Source organism: Acanthochromis polyacanthus, chromosome 9, assembly GCF_021347895.1.
Source record: "Acanthochromis polyacanthus isolate Apoly-LR-REF ecotype Palm Island chromosome 9, KAUST_Apoly_ChrSc, whole genome shotgun sequence".
NCBI classification, from domain to species: domain Eukaryota; kingdom Metazoa; phylum Chordata; class Actinopteri; family Pomacentridae; genus Acanthochromis; species Acanthochromis polyacanthus.
The window spans coordinates 36,400,257-36,414,185 of record NC_067121.1 but is presented as its reverse complement, the minus strand read 5'-3'; the positions used below and the strand labels follow the sequence as shown (position 1 = coordinate 36,414,185).

General features: G+C 39.0%; 1 protein-coding gene across 5 annotated transcripts in view; it reads left to right on the top strand.

Annotated features, from left to right (window-relative positions):
- The window catches only part of astn1 (astrotactin 1), a 452,360-nt gene that overhangs the window by 180,658 nt on the left and 257,773 nt on the right, over positions 1–13,929 (top strand). For all 5 annotated transcript variants that reach the window (XM_051953294.1, XM_051953293.1, XM_051953292.1 and 2 more), the window contains one exon: positions 920–1,070. In XM_051953294.1, the coding sequence (XP_051809254.1) occupies positions 920–1,070 (151 nt within the window). The remainder of the gene's footprint in view (positions 1–919; positions 1,071–13,929) is intronic.

The following is a 13,929-nucleotide window of genomic DNA, read 5'->3' as shown; positions in this document are numbered from 1 at the left end:
CTGATGAAGGGTCAAACATAGTCGAGGTGTTTGATCAACAAGCAGTAATATGGCCTGGTTATCCATCAAAGCCATGTCAATTCTATTTATTACTGGTCTTTCTTTTTAAAAAATCAACTGTTACTCTCAGTGCCTTCTATCAAAAAGATTAACTTTGTCCATTAAAGGACACTTACTCTGCATTTTATTATACACCTAACTGATAAGTCTGTTTAACACTCTCTGTTCCATAAATGTTCTTGTGAAGTGTTACAATCAGGTTTGGCATCTCATGCAGACATGTAAATAGGCAAACACACCAGACTGAGAAAGTTTCGACATTCAAAGATTATTTTTAACCATGTTCAGGCAATTAGGTTAATTAGAAGTCACAGGTGTGCTTTTTTTGTGGTTTCCTAGCCTGTTTGTCAGTGAGCACAAGGAATTACTTTTGCTGCATCGAGTTTCAGTTTGTCAGCTTTAGTTTTCAGTAGAAGTTTTCTACAGTATTTGATTTGATTCAGATAGTCAAGATGAATCCTTAATCTTCATGGAAAAAAACTTGCTGGGATTTATTTTTCACTTTCTGCTCTGAAATTAAAATCAGCACTTGTTTGAATGTAAATTGCAATTTTATCAGTGTAGTTTTCAGTGTAACAGAGCACACTTCTAACACCACCCATCCACCACAGTCTGCTAAGCTATGTTTCAAAATCTTTCCCTTGAGATGACAGTGAAGCATCGCTTTTAGCCTGATGTTAAGTCACCGTTTGAAGTCTTAGTGGGAAGACAGTTTCTCATTTACCCAGCCAGAATCAATAAATGATGTGCTGTATTTTACCAAACTGAAATCTGTCCTTTGCCGGGATAAAACACAGACACAGATGCACATGGCTAAATATGAATGTTCTCTGTTTGTCGCTGATTTCTGCATTTGCAGGGAGGAATTGATGATCAGTTCATCCTTCGACTCTTTGGAGGTTCTCCTGGATTCTTTTGGACCCGTCAGAGACTGCACCAAAGACAACGGAGGCTGCAGCCGCAATTTCCGCTGCATATCTGACCGAAAGCTCGATTCCACCGGCTGTGTGGTGAGTCACCTTTCTTTTATAAAACTCCACCTGGAAGCTGCCGTACGTCTGCTACAATGGCAGAAAAATGACCTTTCCCTTAGATTTCTGTATAAATCAAATTCAGAGTATTACTGCCTGCACCCATCCTTTTATGACTGATGCAGTATGAGTGCTTTTACCTCCAGCAGATCCAACTCTGGGGGATTTTTGATCTTATGCCCACATACAGTCCACGGCCACTTTGCTACTGGTTAATATTCAAATGTTTTATGAATATCCCGTTGTGGTAATCTGTGTTTAAGTTTGTTTTGTTGTATAAATATTCATGGATGTATCTGCAGGCCACAATGACCCGCATCAAGGACACGCAGCAGCCCTGATCTCTCTAATTTTTCTGAGTAGACAGTTTAACTTTGACTCTTGTCTCACATGCCGCTTAGGCCGACAACACATTCATTACCTCCAGGTGGTGCTTAGCAACCAGGAAATGTAGCAGCCAGGTTTGTTTTCTTCTCCATCTGTTGGGGACTCCAGCAATATCCTTCTTGTTATTTGCAGTATCTTAGCGCCGTCTGCTAGTGTTTTGCTTCTCCTAAATCCCCTTTTCTTTTGATAAGCTGTCAGGCATCATCCCCCCCACCCTCCCAACAGTTTAATTTCTTTTCAAGTACTTTGATGCACTTGAGCAGAGCCTTTCAGGTGGGTTGAGAAGATGCTATTTATGCGATCCAGTATACTTCTTTCTTGTAATGCATCTCAAGGAGAAGGGAACAGTTTCAGAGATTTTAAATTTGTTCTAATGGAAAGAAGCTTTAAAGTCTCGACAAGCATTTTCAAGCAATTATATACAGTGTGTGGGCGGTATCATAAGCATTTGCACAGAGGAGTAAATATTACCTTGGGCAGCACGGAGAAAAAATCATGCTCCAGTTCATTTATTGATGACTGTCTTGTTTGGTCATCGTTTAAATGTAATCACTGAGTCTAAAACTTGAAGCCTGAAATGAGTAAGTTTGAAGAATCCAAAGGAAAGACAGAAAATGGATTTGTGTCTCATATTTTTTCAGTTAAGTATACTATAATTTGCTGCAATAACATAAAATATAAATTGAGGGCATTCATCTCCAAGGATGGTGCCCTTCTTTAATATGTCTACACCCATTATGCTTCCTTAAGGCTGATGTAGAGTCATGCAAACTTTAATTTGAAAATATAACGTTGAAAAAATGTAGGAATACTGAAATAGAAAGTTTCGGGTGTGGACGTGAACATTTTTTGTCCTCTAAATGGAAGCCTGACAGAAAAAGTTTGAGAGCCACTGATCTACTGGAAGGTTCATCACCACACTTCAGGGTAATCTATTGTCCCAGCAGTTTCAAAGATACTGTATTTCTTTCAAGTGGCAACCGTGAGCTCAGTCATCATGGCCTTTACATACCTCAAGAGTGGTTAAATATGCAGGTACATATTTTACAGTATTGAGCCATTCAGTTGCTACTTCAGTGAACCTTGAACAGCTGTGGTACAAAGTAGAATCGCTAACGTCCACCTTCAGTACTTAATATCTTTTGTACTAATGCAGTAAAGCTTCGTCAAGGCTTGGTTGTGTCATTCTTTCAAAAAAAATACATGTTTCTATATAATACCTGAGATTCTTTGAATGACATTTTCTGAGCTGCAGCCCTTCAGTTGCAATCAGTAGCAAATACTCAAAGCTTCAGAAAGTTAAAAAAAATCGTATACCCACAGCAGTTAACTACACCATCTGCCATATCTGTCTTCTTTTTTTCTCTGTTATCAGTTTTTGAAATTGTTAGGTGTAAATGTGGTTGAAAATGTTGGTGGTTACGATGCCTTGAGGTATTTGACCAAGTTCTTATTAGACTGGGCTGCTCTTGTTAGCCCAGATTCCCACAGGACTCCCTATAGTTTAATCTAACTCAGTTATAATAGCAGAAAGCAGCAGATTTATCAGAATGAGTTGACAACAGACATTCCCTAGGTGACATTTGCAGACCTTCACTTTTTATGGCATCAAACAATAGTCTGCTCCTTACAGCGTTCATGTGAGTTTGTATGCTTGTTGGTAGGTCAGTTTCAACCTGGATGTCTGATGCACTGCCTTCCTCTTTTCACTGCTCAGTGTATACTGTTCCCACAGAGGTTAGGTCTTTAGCATTTTGTCTTCCTTTTACCTGCCAAGATGAAGTGAAGCATGACGTCTACTGCTGTGTGAGATATTGGAAACTCTAGCAGAGATGCACAGTATATAACTCCACATAATAACAGTGCAAATAAAAACTACTCATATAGTACAAGTATGTCATCACAAAATGTATTTTCCTTAATTGATAACTGAAATTTTGGAGAAAAAACAATTAAAGCTGCAAGCAGCGTTGGTGGAGTCCTCACATCCCTGCAGCTTGGCTATCCCATGCGTTTCCACCAGCTGGCATTGCAACTGAGAGTATGCATCAGCCTATGGATGTGATTATGGTCGGACTCTGATCACACATGTAATGTTAGAGGCAGATTGGAGCATGTAGAGTTTAGACAACACTTCCTGTTTGATGGCGCTGCATCCAAAATGGCCGGATTCCGCTGGTCGACATTTCCAAGCCCTCAGATTTTTCTGGAGCATTTTGATAAATTTTGATCACCTGTGTCTGGTGTACATCCTGTCCAAATTTAAGCTCTCTCAGGTTTACCCTGTTTGAGTTTATAGCTTTTGAAAATGTCCAAAATTGACAGAAAATAATCCAAAATATGAATCATATTTCAAAATGGCTGCATTCTGCGGGTCGTAACTTCCATGCCTCCAGACTTTTGCAGAGGATTTTGTTATCTTTTTATCACCAATGTCTGGTGTACATCCTGGCCAAATTTGAACTCTCTCAGGGTTACTCTGTTTGAGTTTATAGCTTTTGAAAATTTACAAAAATTGGTCCAAAATCCTCCAAAATATGACACAAAACTCAAAATATCCAATTTCCTGTTGTGTTTTGGGCATGGATGTCAATTACAGCTTTGTGCGTCTTGATGAGTTACATATGTGTACTAAATTTCATTAGTCTAGGTCAAACGTACTGGTCAAAGTAAATGTTTGAAATTTTACAGGGGCTGCTATTGAGCCATTTTGGCACACACATGTGCCATCCCCCTAAAATATCAAATTTATAATAAATTTCCAAAAAAATATCTATGCAATGACCCAATATCCGAGTATTTGATTATTTGGGCAGAGCTCTAAAAGCCACCTTCTTTATTTCCCGTCGGCTTGTAAATGTCACAAATCCAACTACTCCGAGTAAATCTCCTGCCTGAACTTTTAGATACCATCGTGAATGTATTACTGCCCCAGCACTGTGCATTCTCATCACATCAAGGTGTGGTTAGGGCCTGTGTGATTCACTTGAGTCTATCACACATATCTAACTTGTTAGCATAAGTTGTTAGAAGATAGGAGTTGGACCCTGTGTGGAACATTCACTATCTGAAATTGCTTTGAAATTGTGAAAGGAGTTGTGTAAGTTGCAACAAAATTGCAGTGGAATGTCACAGAGCCGTCCATCCAATTTCCATCTCGTACCCAGAGATGACAAAGAGGATATTTTGAGCCAGTGCTTTGAAGTCTTGTGGGCATTTGGTTTTATTTTCGCTTAGTTGAGACATTCATTGTTTTCATGCTCTTCCCTGGTGTGGAAAAGCGCTAGATATTTTGTTGGGATATCCTTCCTTTTATACATAATTACTAGATGATTTTTAACAACAGCTTGTATTCACCAGTATCCAGAAGACTGCTTCTTTATGTTGCAGTGTGTTGCAAATCCTTGCCAAAAGCATCAGGGAAGAAAAAAAAAATCCAATTCCTTCTCCCTGAAATTAGTCTCACATGGATCCAAAAAGAAACAGTGAAAAGATGTCTTTCCAACGCTGTGAGCTGTCATGAGACTCTTCTTTTGTATTCAATTAATTATTTATTGTCCTATTTTATTTTTCTTCCCTGTGAGCGTGTTGTACTGTAATATTTTTTTTCAAACCGCTGTGAAAAAAACAACAAAAGTCAATGCCTACTTACTGCTGTGCTTAATGCTTCTGTTTTCCCGTTTCTTAATGTTCACTAAGCACCAGCACAACCGCAAATGGAACAGAAGTTCATCCAAGGAATTAATCTATGATTTCACACTCCGGCAGAATCGTGTTTATTTATTGTTTTTTTTTATGTTTTAATTTATTATTTATTGCTTATTGTACAGCACTTTGTTTCAGCGGCTGCTGTTTTAAAAGCGCATTATAAATAAAGTTGAGTTGAGTTGAGTGTTGAGAAGGAACTGGGCAGCATGTAAGATAAGAAGGAAAAAGTGATTATAGGGGAGGTCCGTGAAGGATCTGAAAACACTTACCAGAAGAGAGATTCTGTCGCTGCTATTAAACACATTTTATTTGGAACAAGAAAGCTTAACCCTTTACGCTTCAGTGCGTCGTAGGTGTACCGCCGGCGGTACACCTACTAATTTGCATAGGAATTTCAAGAATGTCCGACGGCTGCAAACCCGATTATACAAACACTATACGCCGATGGAAAGCTTAGATTCTCATGAATCCGCCGGTATAAACCACTTTCAGATGCGATTACCACAGCGGGTGAGAAAAACACATTTGTCCGACAAAAACAAATATTCATCCATCCGTTCTCTATACACGGCTTCAACGCACACAGCGCGACTCACATTTCCGGGTTCATTATTACACACAGAAAAAAATATTCCACAAAAAACGGCCATAATCCAACCTTTTACATCCAGATGACACAAGCCAGTAAACTATTTTGTCCAAAACATGTCCTGAAGTCGGTATAAAATCCACGAATTGGTCGTTTTCAAGGAAATGCACCTCGCGATGTGCGTCCAATATTCCCTGTATTTTTCGTCATTTTTTAAATTTAAAAATAGAATATTAGCGATTTTTTGTACTGAAAACGGCTGGAATTGACTGAAGCTTAAAAGGTTAAAATTGTGCACAAGGCTGTAAATTCTCTGTTATGTTGTTTTTTTCATCGTTTCTTGCTGGCAAACATCCAGTTTATGAGAAATTCAGTGTCCAGTGGTGTCTCCAGCAATCTGTCCAATTTGAATTCTGCTCAGTATGAAGAAGCACAACAGGCCATGACTTGGACTTTAGAACTGGGCATTTGTAATGTGCACTGTCACTCTGATCTGTACACTGATCAGCCACTAACAGGTGAACTGAATGACATTGATCATCTCATTACACTGCAATGTTCTCCTGGGAAACCTTGAGTCTTGGCATTCTTGTAGATACTATTTTGATACAAAACAACCACCCTAACATTGCTCCGAACCAAGTACACTCCTTCATGGCCTCGGCACTCCTTTATGAGTGCAGTGCACCCCACCACAACACAAAAACTGCTCAGGAATTGCTTGAAGAACATGATCGAGGGTGTGAGGAATTGCCTTGCCCTCTAAATTCCCTAGATAATGCTCCAAAACACAAAGGTCTCACCCTACAACCCAAATGATCTGCCGCTGACATCCTAATGTCTGACACTACAAGAGATCACCGTCTCTGCCCCGACATGTCAGACCTGTTTTGCTGGTACAAGAGGGACCCTATACAGTATTACATGCGATTTCAATGTTGTGACTGACTCCTTTTCCTGCTCTTGTTGCCATATCAGAACTACACCAACACTCCACTCAAACAAAATGTCAAGGTAGCAGAGCCCAATATGGACCAAACTCCAAACAATCAAAGGTGTTAATTACAAATGCAACAAGTCCACTGAGACATTTTCATGCTTGGAGACATTTCTTTGCCACCAGACTTCCTATTGATTAGAAAACAATTAAACAAACTACAAATAAACAATTACAATACGGACTCTGTCAAGGGGTAAAATGCACATTTAATTCAAGTGTTCTTCCATGTCATACAGTTTCAGCTAACTTGAAAGTCCCACCTTAACCAGGTAGAGTGAATATGTAAATGTGTGTATCAGTTAACACTATTGAGTAGCACTTTGCAGCGAAATTGCTTAGAACCTTTCACTGCTGTGTCCTAAAATATGGGAACTGAAAAGTAAAATGAATATTCTATGTATTTACAGCAAAAAGAAAGCAATCCAACAAATGGAGACATCTCCATCTCGCAGTGCAGCATTGGTCTAGCATTAAGTACAACACCTGTCAACAGAATGTGGAACAAATCATTTCTCATCTGTTCACATGTTTTTGTTTAATGAAAAAAAGACAGCTCTAAAGTGTTTGGCGGTCACTTTGTGTCATGTTTGTGACATTGTCTTCACTTGGATTTGTGCATTGTTATTATCACACAGGCACACCAGTCTGCCAGGCCCCTGTTGTTTGGAGTGCACTTTAAAATGTAATGCCAGTTTGGTTATGTTTTCCTATTCACATGATGAGGAAAGGTTGTTAATTAACATATCTAGTAGTCATAAATGTTGCAATTCATGATCTGCTTGTGAATGCAGCAGGCTTTAGCTTTTTATGGTTGTGTTTGGTGAAGGGAAAGATTGAGATCTGGGTTGAAAACATTTTTAAAATAGTCTGTTGTGAGTTCAGACCTAAAGAGAGTTGGAAGACTGTGCACGAAGTCTGTGTTTACAAGAAAAAAAAAGTTTCTATGAGAGAAGTTTGCAAAGGCTGGGAGAAGACATGAGTCTAGTTTGTACATCCTGCTAAATTTCAGCATCTCAGAATACTGTAACAAGGGACCTCTGATAAATTAATTAGCCAGAATTAAAGGAATAAAATAAGTAAAACCAACTGACTGACACAATATGTGACTGTATTTTCTACCACTGCAGGGAGGAAGGGAGTTGAAGTTTTGTTCTCAGTGGCTCATTATTCTTTGTTTTACAAACTGCAAACAGACAGGTTGCTTTTATTTTGAAAGGAATCCATTAGCAATAGTTATGTTTACCTTTTTGTTCCAATGAGGTATCAAGCTAACCATCTCATCCATGGTAAGCTAGTGGGTCTGCTGCTCTGTCCTGATTTGTTTTTATCCAATATATCTGCTTTTCTTCCTCTTTTTAATTGTTTTGTTTATTAACCACGCCTGACGAACGTCAGCAGGGTTACTGCATTCAGTGCGGTATCTGGCTGGCTGGGTAAGTATGTATGTATGTATCTATGTGGCTATGTCCGTTCCGATATCTCTGCAAGTGCTGAAGTCAGGATAATCAAACTTGGTACTGAAGATCAGTCTGAGGTCCCCTGCTCAGTTGTGGAGTTACAGGTCAGCAGATCAAGTAGGAAGGGAGATACGTAAGATGATCAAAATTGATACATATTGCATCATTTGTATAGGGAGGACAGGGTTTTCACCAGTAGAGGGCGTGGTTCTGCCCTCTACTGAGGGCTCATCTAGTTTAATTATTGTTATGTTCCGTTTGTGACGAAATGAATGGTTCTACAAGATTTATCGTAATTTAGTGAGTAAAAGAGTATTTCACAGTTGGAGTTGAACTGTGGCTGACTCGAAAATACGCTGGAATTTTAGCATTACCTCATTTAGCATTTCTACATAGCAACTCTTTGCTTTTAGTTTTTTTCTTTTGCTGAATCTGCCTGAAAGTCAGTCCCAAGCGCTGCTGCTTCTGCCGCTGCTGCTGCCGCCGCTGCTGCTGCTGCCGCTGCCGCCTTACTAAATCAGATGCTAATTACACACAGATTGTGAGCATAAATTGAATGAAAGCAGCATCACAAATCTGCCCTGCTCTTTTGTTTATGCAAATCTGCCCCTAAATGCACACAATTATCAATCACGAGGAAGATAAGAAGATGCAGGTGAAGGTTTTTAGTTTTTTTGTTTTTTGTGATGTGGATGTAGCTTAATTGAAAATCTTTTTCGACAGATGTTATAGATTTGTTGATTTGGCTGATTTTCATTTTCCGTGCTACAAGACGAGTTTATCACAGTCATCCTGAATTGATTTGTATTGTCTTTGAAAAAGACATGTCATTATTATGTCTTTTTTTTTTCTAACAAGCACTTATTACCATCATTGCAAGTTGGTAAAGCCATTGATCTTCACACACACACACACACACACACACACACACACACACACACACACACGTCCCACTCCTGTCCATCACCATGCAGCGCCGCACTCAGCTCCCATTGCATATATTACTGTGTGTTTTAGTAATTATCTCATGACTGTCGAGCTTATAAATGAGCCTCTCATCCGTCTAATCAGGGTGGTAAACTGGCTCGGTCCCAGCGCTCTGATTCCACCCTAATCAATTAACACCTTGTCTGAATCCGCACTGCCACTAGCTGTCCTGTCTGCGTTTAATATCTTTCCTAGTGTGAGAGAGTCCTGATGCCGGCGGTCTGCGCTGACCGACCCGCTCCATCTTTGCTGATATATTGCACTCCTGGGGAAAGGCAGCGAGCGGCGCCTGTGGAAGTGAGAGTGTAATAATCACAGGATGATTGTGGGATTAATTAGCTTCGTCTTGTCACTTGTCTACCCTGCAAAATGGTGGAAAACAAGGACGTTGTTGACGGAACAGATTGCCACAAAGATGGAATGATGTGAATAGCTGCATGCCGTCCAAACACCCAGTTGTGTTTGTGAATAGCTTGATAAATGCAATTGTATGAATATTGCTCATTGATGCTGTTTTAGTATGTTTTACAAGTATGTGTTGTTCATGTTCTAACAGTATGCTTTGGAGAGGAAATGTAAAAGTGGTAGTGACAGTAGAACAAATCTTATGTTGAGGATATGAACAAAGCATATTATTCATTCATTCAACAAAAAGTTGTGGAAAACAAAAGGAAATCAAATAAAAGTTCACAAAAGGTTTGAAAATAAGCCACAAACTTAAAACAAAATACAATTGAAAAGAAAAACACTTTGTATAAGAGGTTTTAAAGTGCACTTCAGAAGAAGCAGAAAATAAATACAGAAAATATTCAAATAAAGAATAGAACAAGATGAAAAAGAGTGTCATTATGTCTAATTATTGGAAGAGAATGGAAACAGGCTGAGTGGCACACGAGTAACAAAAAGGGTATAAACAGCTGGCAAATTAAATTATTGCAATTTTTTCTAAGTGATAAACACAACAACCTCTTGAAGCAAGAGGTCAGAGGGGAGGTGATTTCTTTTAGTCAATGCTTTGTCCAATCAGGCTCAAGAAATCCCTGGAAAAAGGACCAATGCATATTAAATTCAGGAACAAATCAAAATTATTTGTATAGCATATACAACCTGAGTTTACCAAAGTGTAATACACATTACAAAACAAGCAACAATGAAAATATATGCAAAAAAGGAGACAAAAAGTAGAAAACAGAAAAAAATTATATAAAAGCACAATTTAAAACTATATGAAATCAGCATAAAATACTTAAAAAGAAAACAGAACAGGACACCAACTTGTAAAATGTGATTAAAAAATAAGTAAAAAAGAGCCACCTTTGGTACATGTTTGTAGTTTCAAGGTGGAGTTGCTCAGCCATTAACAAGGATTTTTACTGAAGGGGGTCAGCTCTAATCCACAGCCATGTACTGTAACATTAAATAAGATTATTGCTGAAATTTCATAGTTGAAACAATAAAAATACTTGGATCTTCTTGTTTGTTGGCCATGCATATATCGACACCGATACATTGTGCATCCCTAATTACATTACATTTATATAATGTCCATGACAAAACAGAACATCTTTCCACTACTGTATGTCACCTGCTTTATTTATTAAATCTGATGTCACTTCAGTGAAATAAACAATAACATACTGTATGTGCTCAATGATGGGATGTTGTACTGAAACATCACTCGCCACTGTTCGTACTATTCAGTTTAAATGTGATATGACAAGTTTGGAAGTCAAAAGGTGAAACAACTGAAGCGAGAAAGACCCTGAACATGTGGCATCCAAAGCATAAAACTGTGATATAATGTAATCTGTCCACAGAGTCCCTCTAACTCAGTAACTGCTGGGACAGTTATCCACTGAGATTGCATCCTAAAGAGGCACACATTCTATAGACAAACACCATAACGACACATCGTGGTCTTCATGCCAAGAACAGAGAAGATGCCCTTGTTGGTGCTTTTCACTAAGCTAAAAACAATGATCCTTGCTCATGAACCAAATTAAAGGGGAACTTCGTTTTTTTTCAACCTGGGGTCTGTTTCCATATGTAATTTCATACATGTTAGTGATGGAGAAATGAATTTTCGACATAGTTCCAGTATTTAGCCAGACAGGCAGCTTCGCAGTTCAGTTTTGGCGCGAGCTATTGCGCGATTTCGGAACGAGATTTGCTTTCTAGCGTCCTGAGATTTGGATACAGACCACAACAAAGAGCGATCGCCAGGTAATGTGGAGGTTTTCATTCACTTCTCATCTCTAGTATGTTGTGGGACATTCATTGAGACTATCTGAGCCGGTCAGTGTGGGGCAAAAAGCACGTTAGGGCGGACTTTGACGCGGGGGGGCCAGCTGCCCCATACTTTTAGCTAGCTGAGCTGCTAGCTGCCTGCCTGGCTAAATACTGGAGCTATGTCGAAAATTCATTTCTCCATCACTCACATGTATGAAATTCCATATGGAAACAGACCCCAGGTTGAAAAAAACCGAAGTTCCCCTTTAAGTGCACACTATATAAAGCTCAACACTGCATAAAAACAACAGAATATACCACCTACAGTTCCACCGAAGATCTTTCTGACCTGCCAGGTGCTTTTTAATAATAATTCTTAACAGCACCATGCTGCTGGCTAAAGCACTTCTTCTCTGCACTTTGTATTGGCGTAGTTCCCCTTAGGCAGCAAAAACCAATCTTGACTGGGATCACGCTCTGGGACACTAAGCAGTGTTGAGTGGAGTCAATACCTGGCAGAGATATAGCTCAGACCTCAGCCCTAAAGAGGAATAGGAGCACATTAGATTGTCACTACTGATGTTTTTTCTCCTCGGGTCATTGGATGTATGTGAGGTCCTGTGTTTATTCTTGGAAGGTTGGTAAAGCTATCTGCTAAAGAGCTGCTACTGTAGAGGTCCAGAGTTATTGGGAGATCAGTGAAGATGGTGTGTTTTCTTACATTTGACTTTTTCTAGAGGAGTTTTCCACCTTACATAACAGTTTATTATCTGTTTGAGTGAATGAGGAAGAAGGAATGCTCTCTTTTAAATTCGTGAAGTAAATTTGTGAATTGTGAAGCGAACAGCTAAACTGTTTCTCCAGTGAATAAAGTTAGCTACAGGATCTATTTATTATTTATTGTTAGTGCTTTGGAAATCACTCAGATTTATACCAAAGAAGAACTAAACAAAAAAAACGCTTGATCTGAATTACTAAATACATTTTGTATGAAATGCCTCATTTGCTGAACATCTGCTTAGCAACAGACACTGCAATTTACAGGTGCACCCTGAATGAGTAGATATCTGTGCACAGAGATGCCTCTAGTCTCCACTCAGTTACTGCTGCACATAACAGACATGGTGTGAAAAAAAGCAATCAATCATAGTTTATTTGTGGCCCTTTACAACAGCCCAAAGAGTAACCAAAGTGCTTCTCAGCAAAAAAACAAGAAAATGAACAAAATAAGCAAAACCATCACATGCATCACAATCAATCGGTTTACTTGTACAACAACAGTAATGACAAATGGTTATTGACTCACACTGAAACACAACTCAGTAGGAAAATACTGGTAAAAATATAAACCAAGCTGTTACTGCATCATGATATTAATCAGTGTACATATTTGTACTGTACAACTACAGTAACGAAAACAGTCATCAACTCACACCAAAACAGAACTCGGTAGGAAAATTATAGCATAAAACTTTTATCAACTGACTTTCAATGATTTTCATGCATGTATAAGTTCTTTCCTTTTCTTCGAAGCATCACAAGAGTCAGACTTGTGCTTGGGAACCATAGTGAAGTTAACAAATGTAGCTTAACCCAATGTTGCGGCAAATGTAAACAAAGCTGTCTCATAGTGCCACGTGACTACTGTACCTGCAGTGTTCATCCGCTCCACTCGCCATGTGACGACATATTCGTCTGCTTGCCAACTAGTTCCACTGAACCAGTTCTGATGTAATGACAAAACGGCGTACGTTAAATCAAGGGCCGGCCCGTAATCGATTCCGGCGTAAGAGCGAAAAAGTGTAAGGCGAGGACGTCACAAACCGAGGACCCCCTAACTATACCAACGCGAAAATAATGCGCGATGCAGCCCTAGCATGCTCTGTGAAAGACACCGAACATGAGAGTTATTTATATGTGCCTCCAAGAGTGTTTTTTTCTGTGAAATATTTTTGAAACCCATCCTGTTAACTTTTCAAAATCTTTTTTATTTTTTGTGCCTCTCCTGCAGTTTGATTTAATATTCACAGCCCCACTAAGCAGGGAAACTCCAGTCGTAAAGAAAATAAAATGGAATATAGTTTGTCATGCAGTATAAAGTCTCTGTCTAGTGTGTATAAATGTGTATGGATGTTGGAATAGCATCCCCGCTTTTAAGAACCCCGCATCTTTGTTTTACCTCAACTTTTGCACTCCTGCGTACTAAAATGCTGTAAATGTGCAGTAGTAAAGGAGGAAAAAAGTGATATAGATGGCAGGAAAAATTCTGCAGTTGAGGAATTCTGCTCAGTTAAACACGCTGTCCTTAATACTAAATTTAACAAGGTCTTCTAAACTGAACTGAAAATATTCTCTGATCAATCATTTGGTGAACTGTAAAATTGTGAAATTGACAGAGCACAAAGCGGTGTGGCAGTTCAATCAATAAACAAATCCAAAAAACTGCATATTCACTGCTCTGAGGTTTCTTTGCTTGTTCTG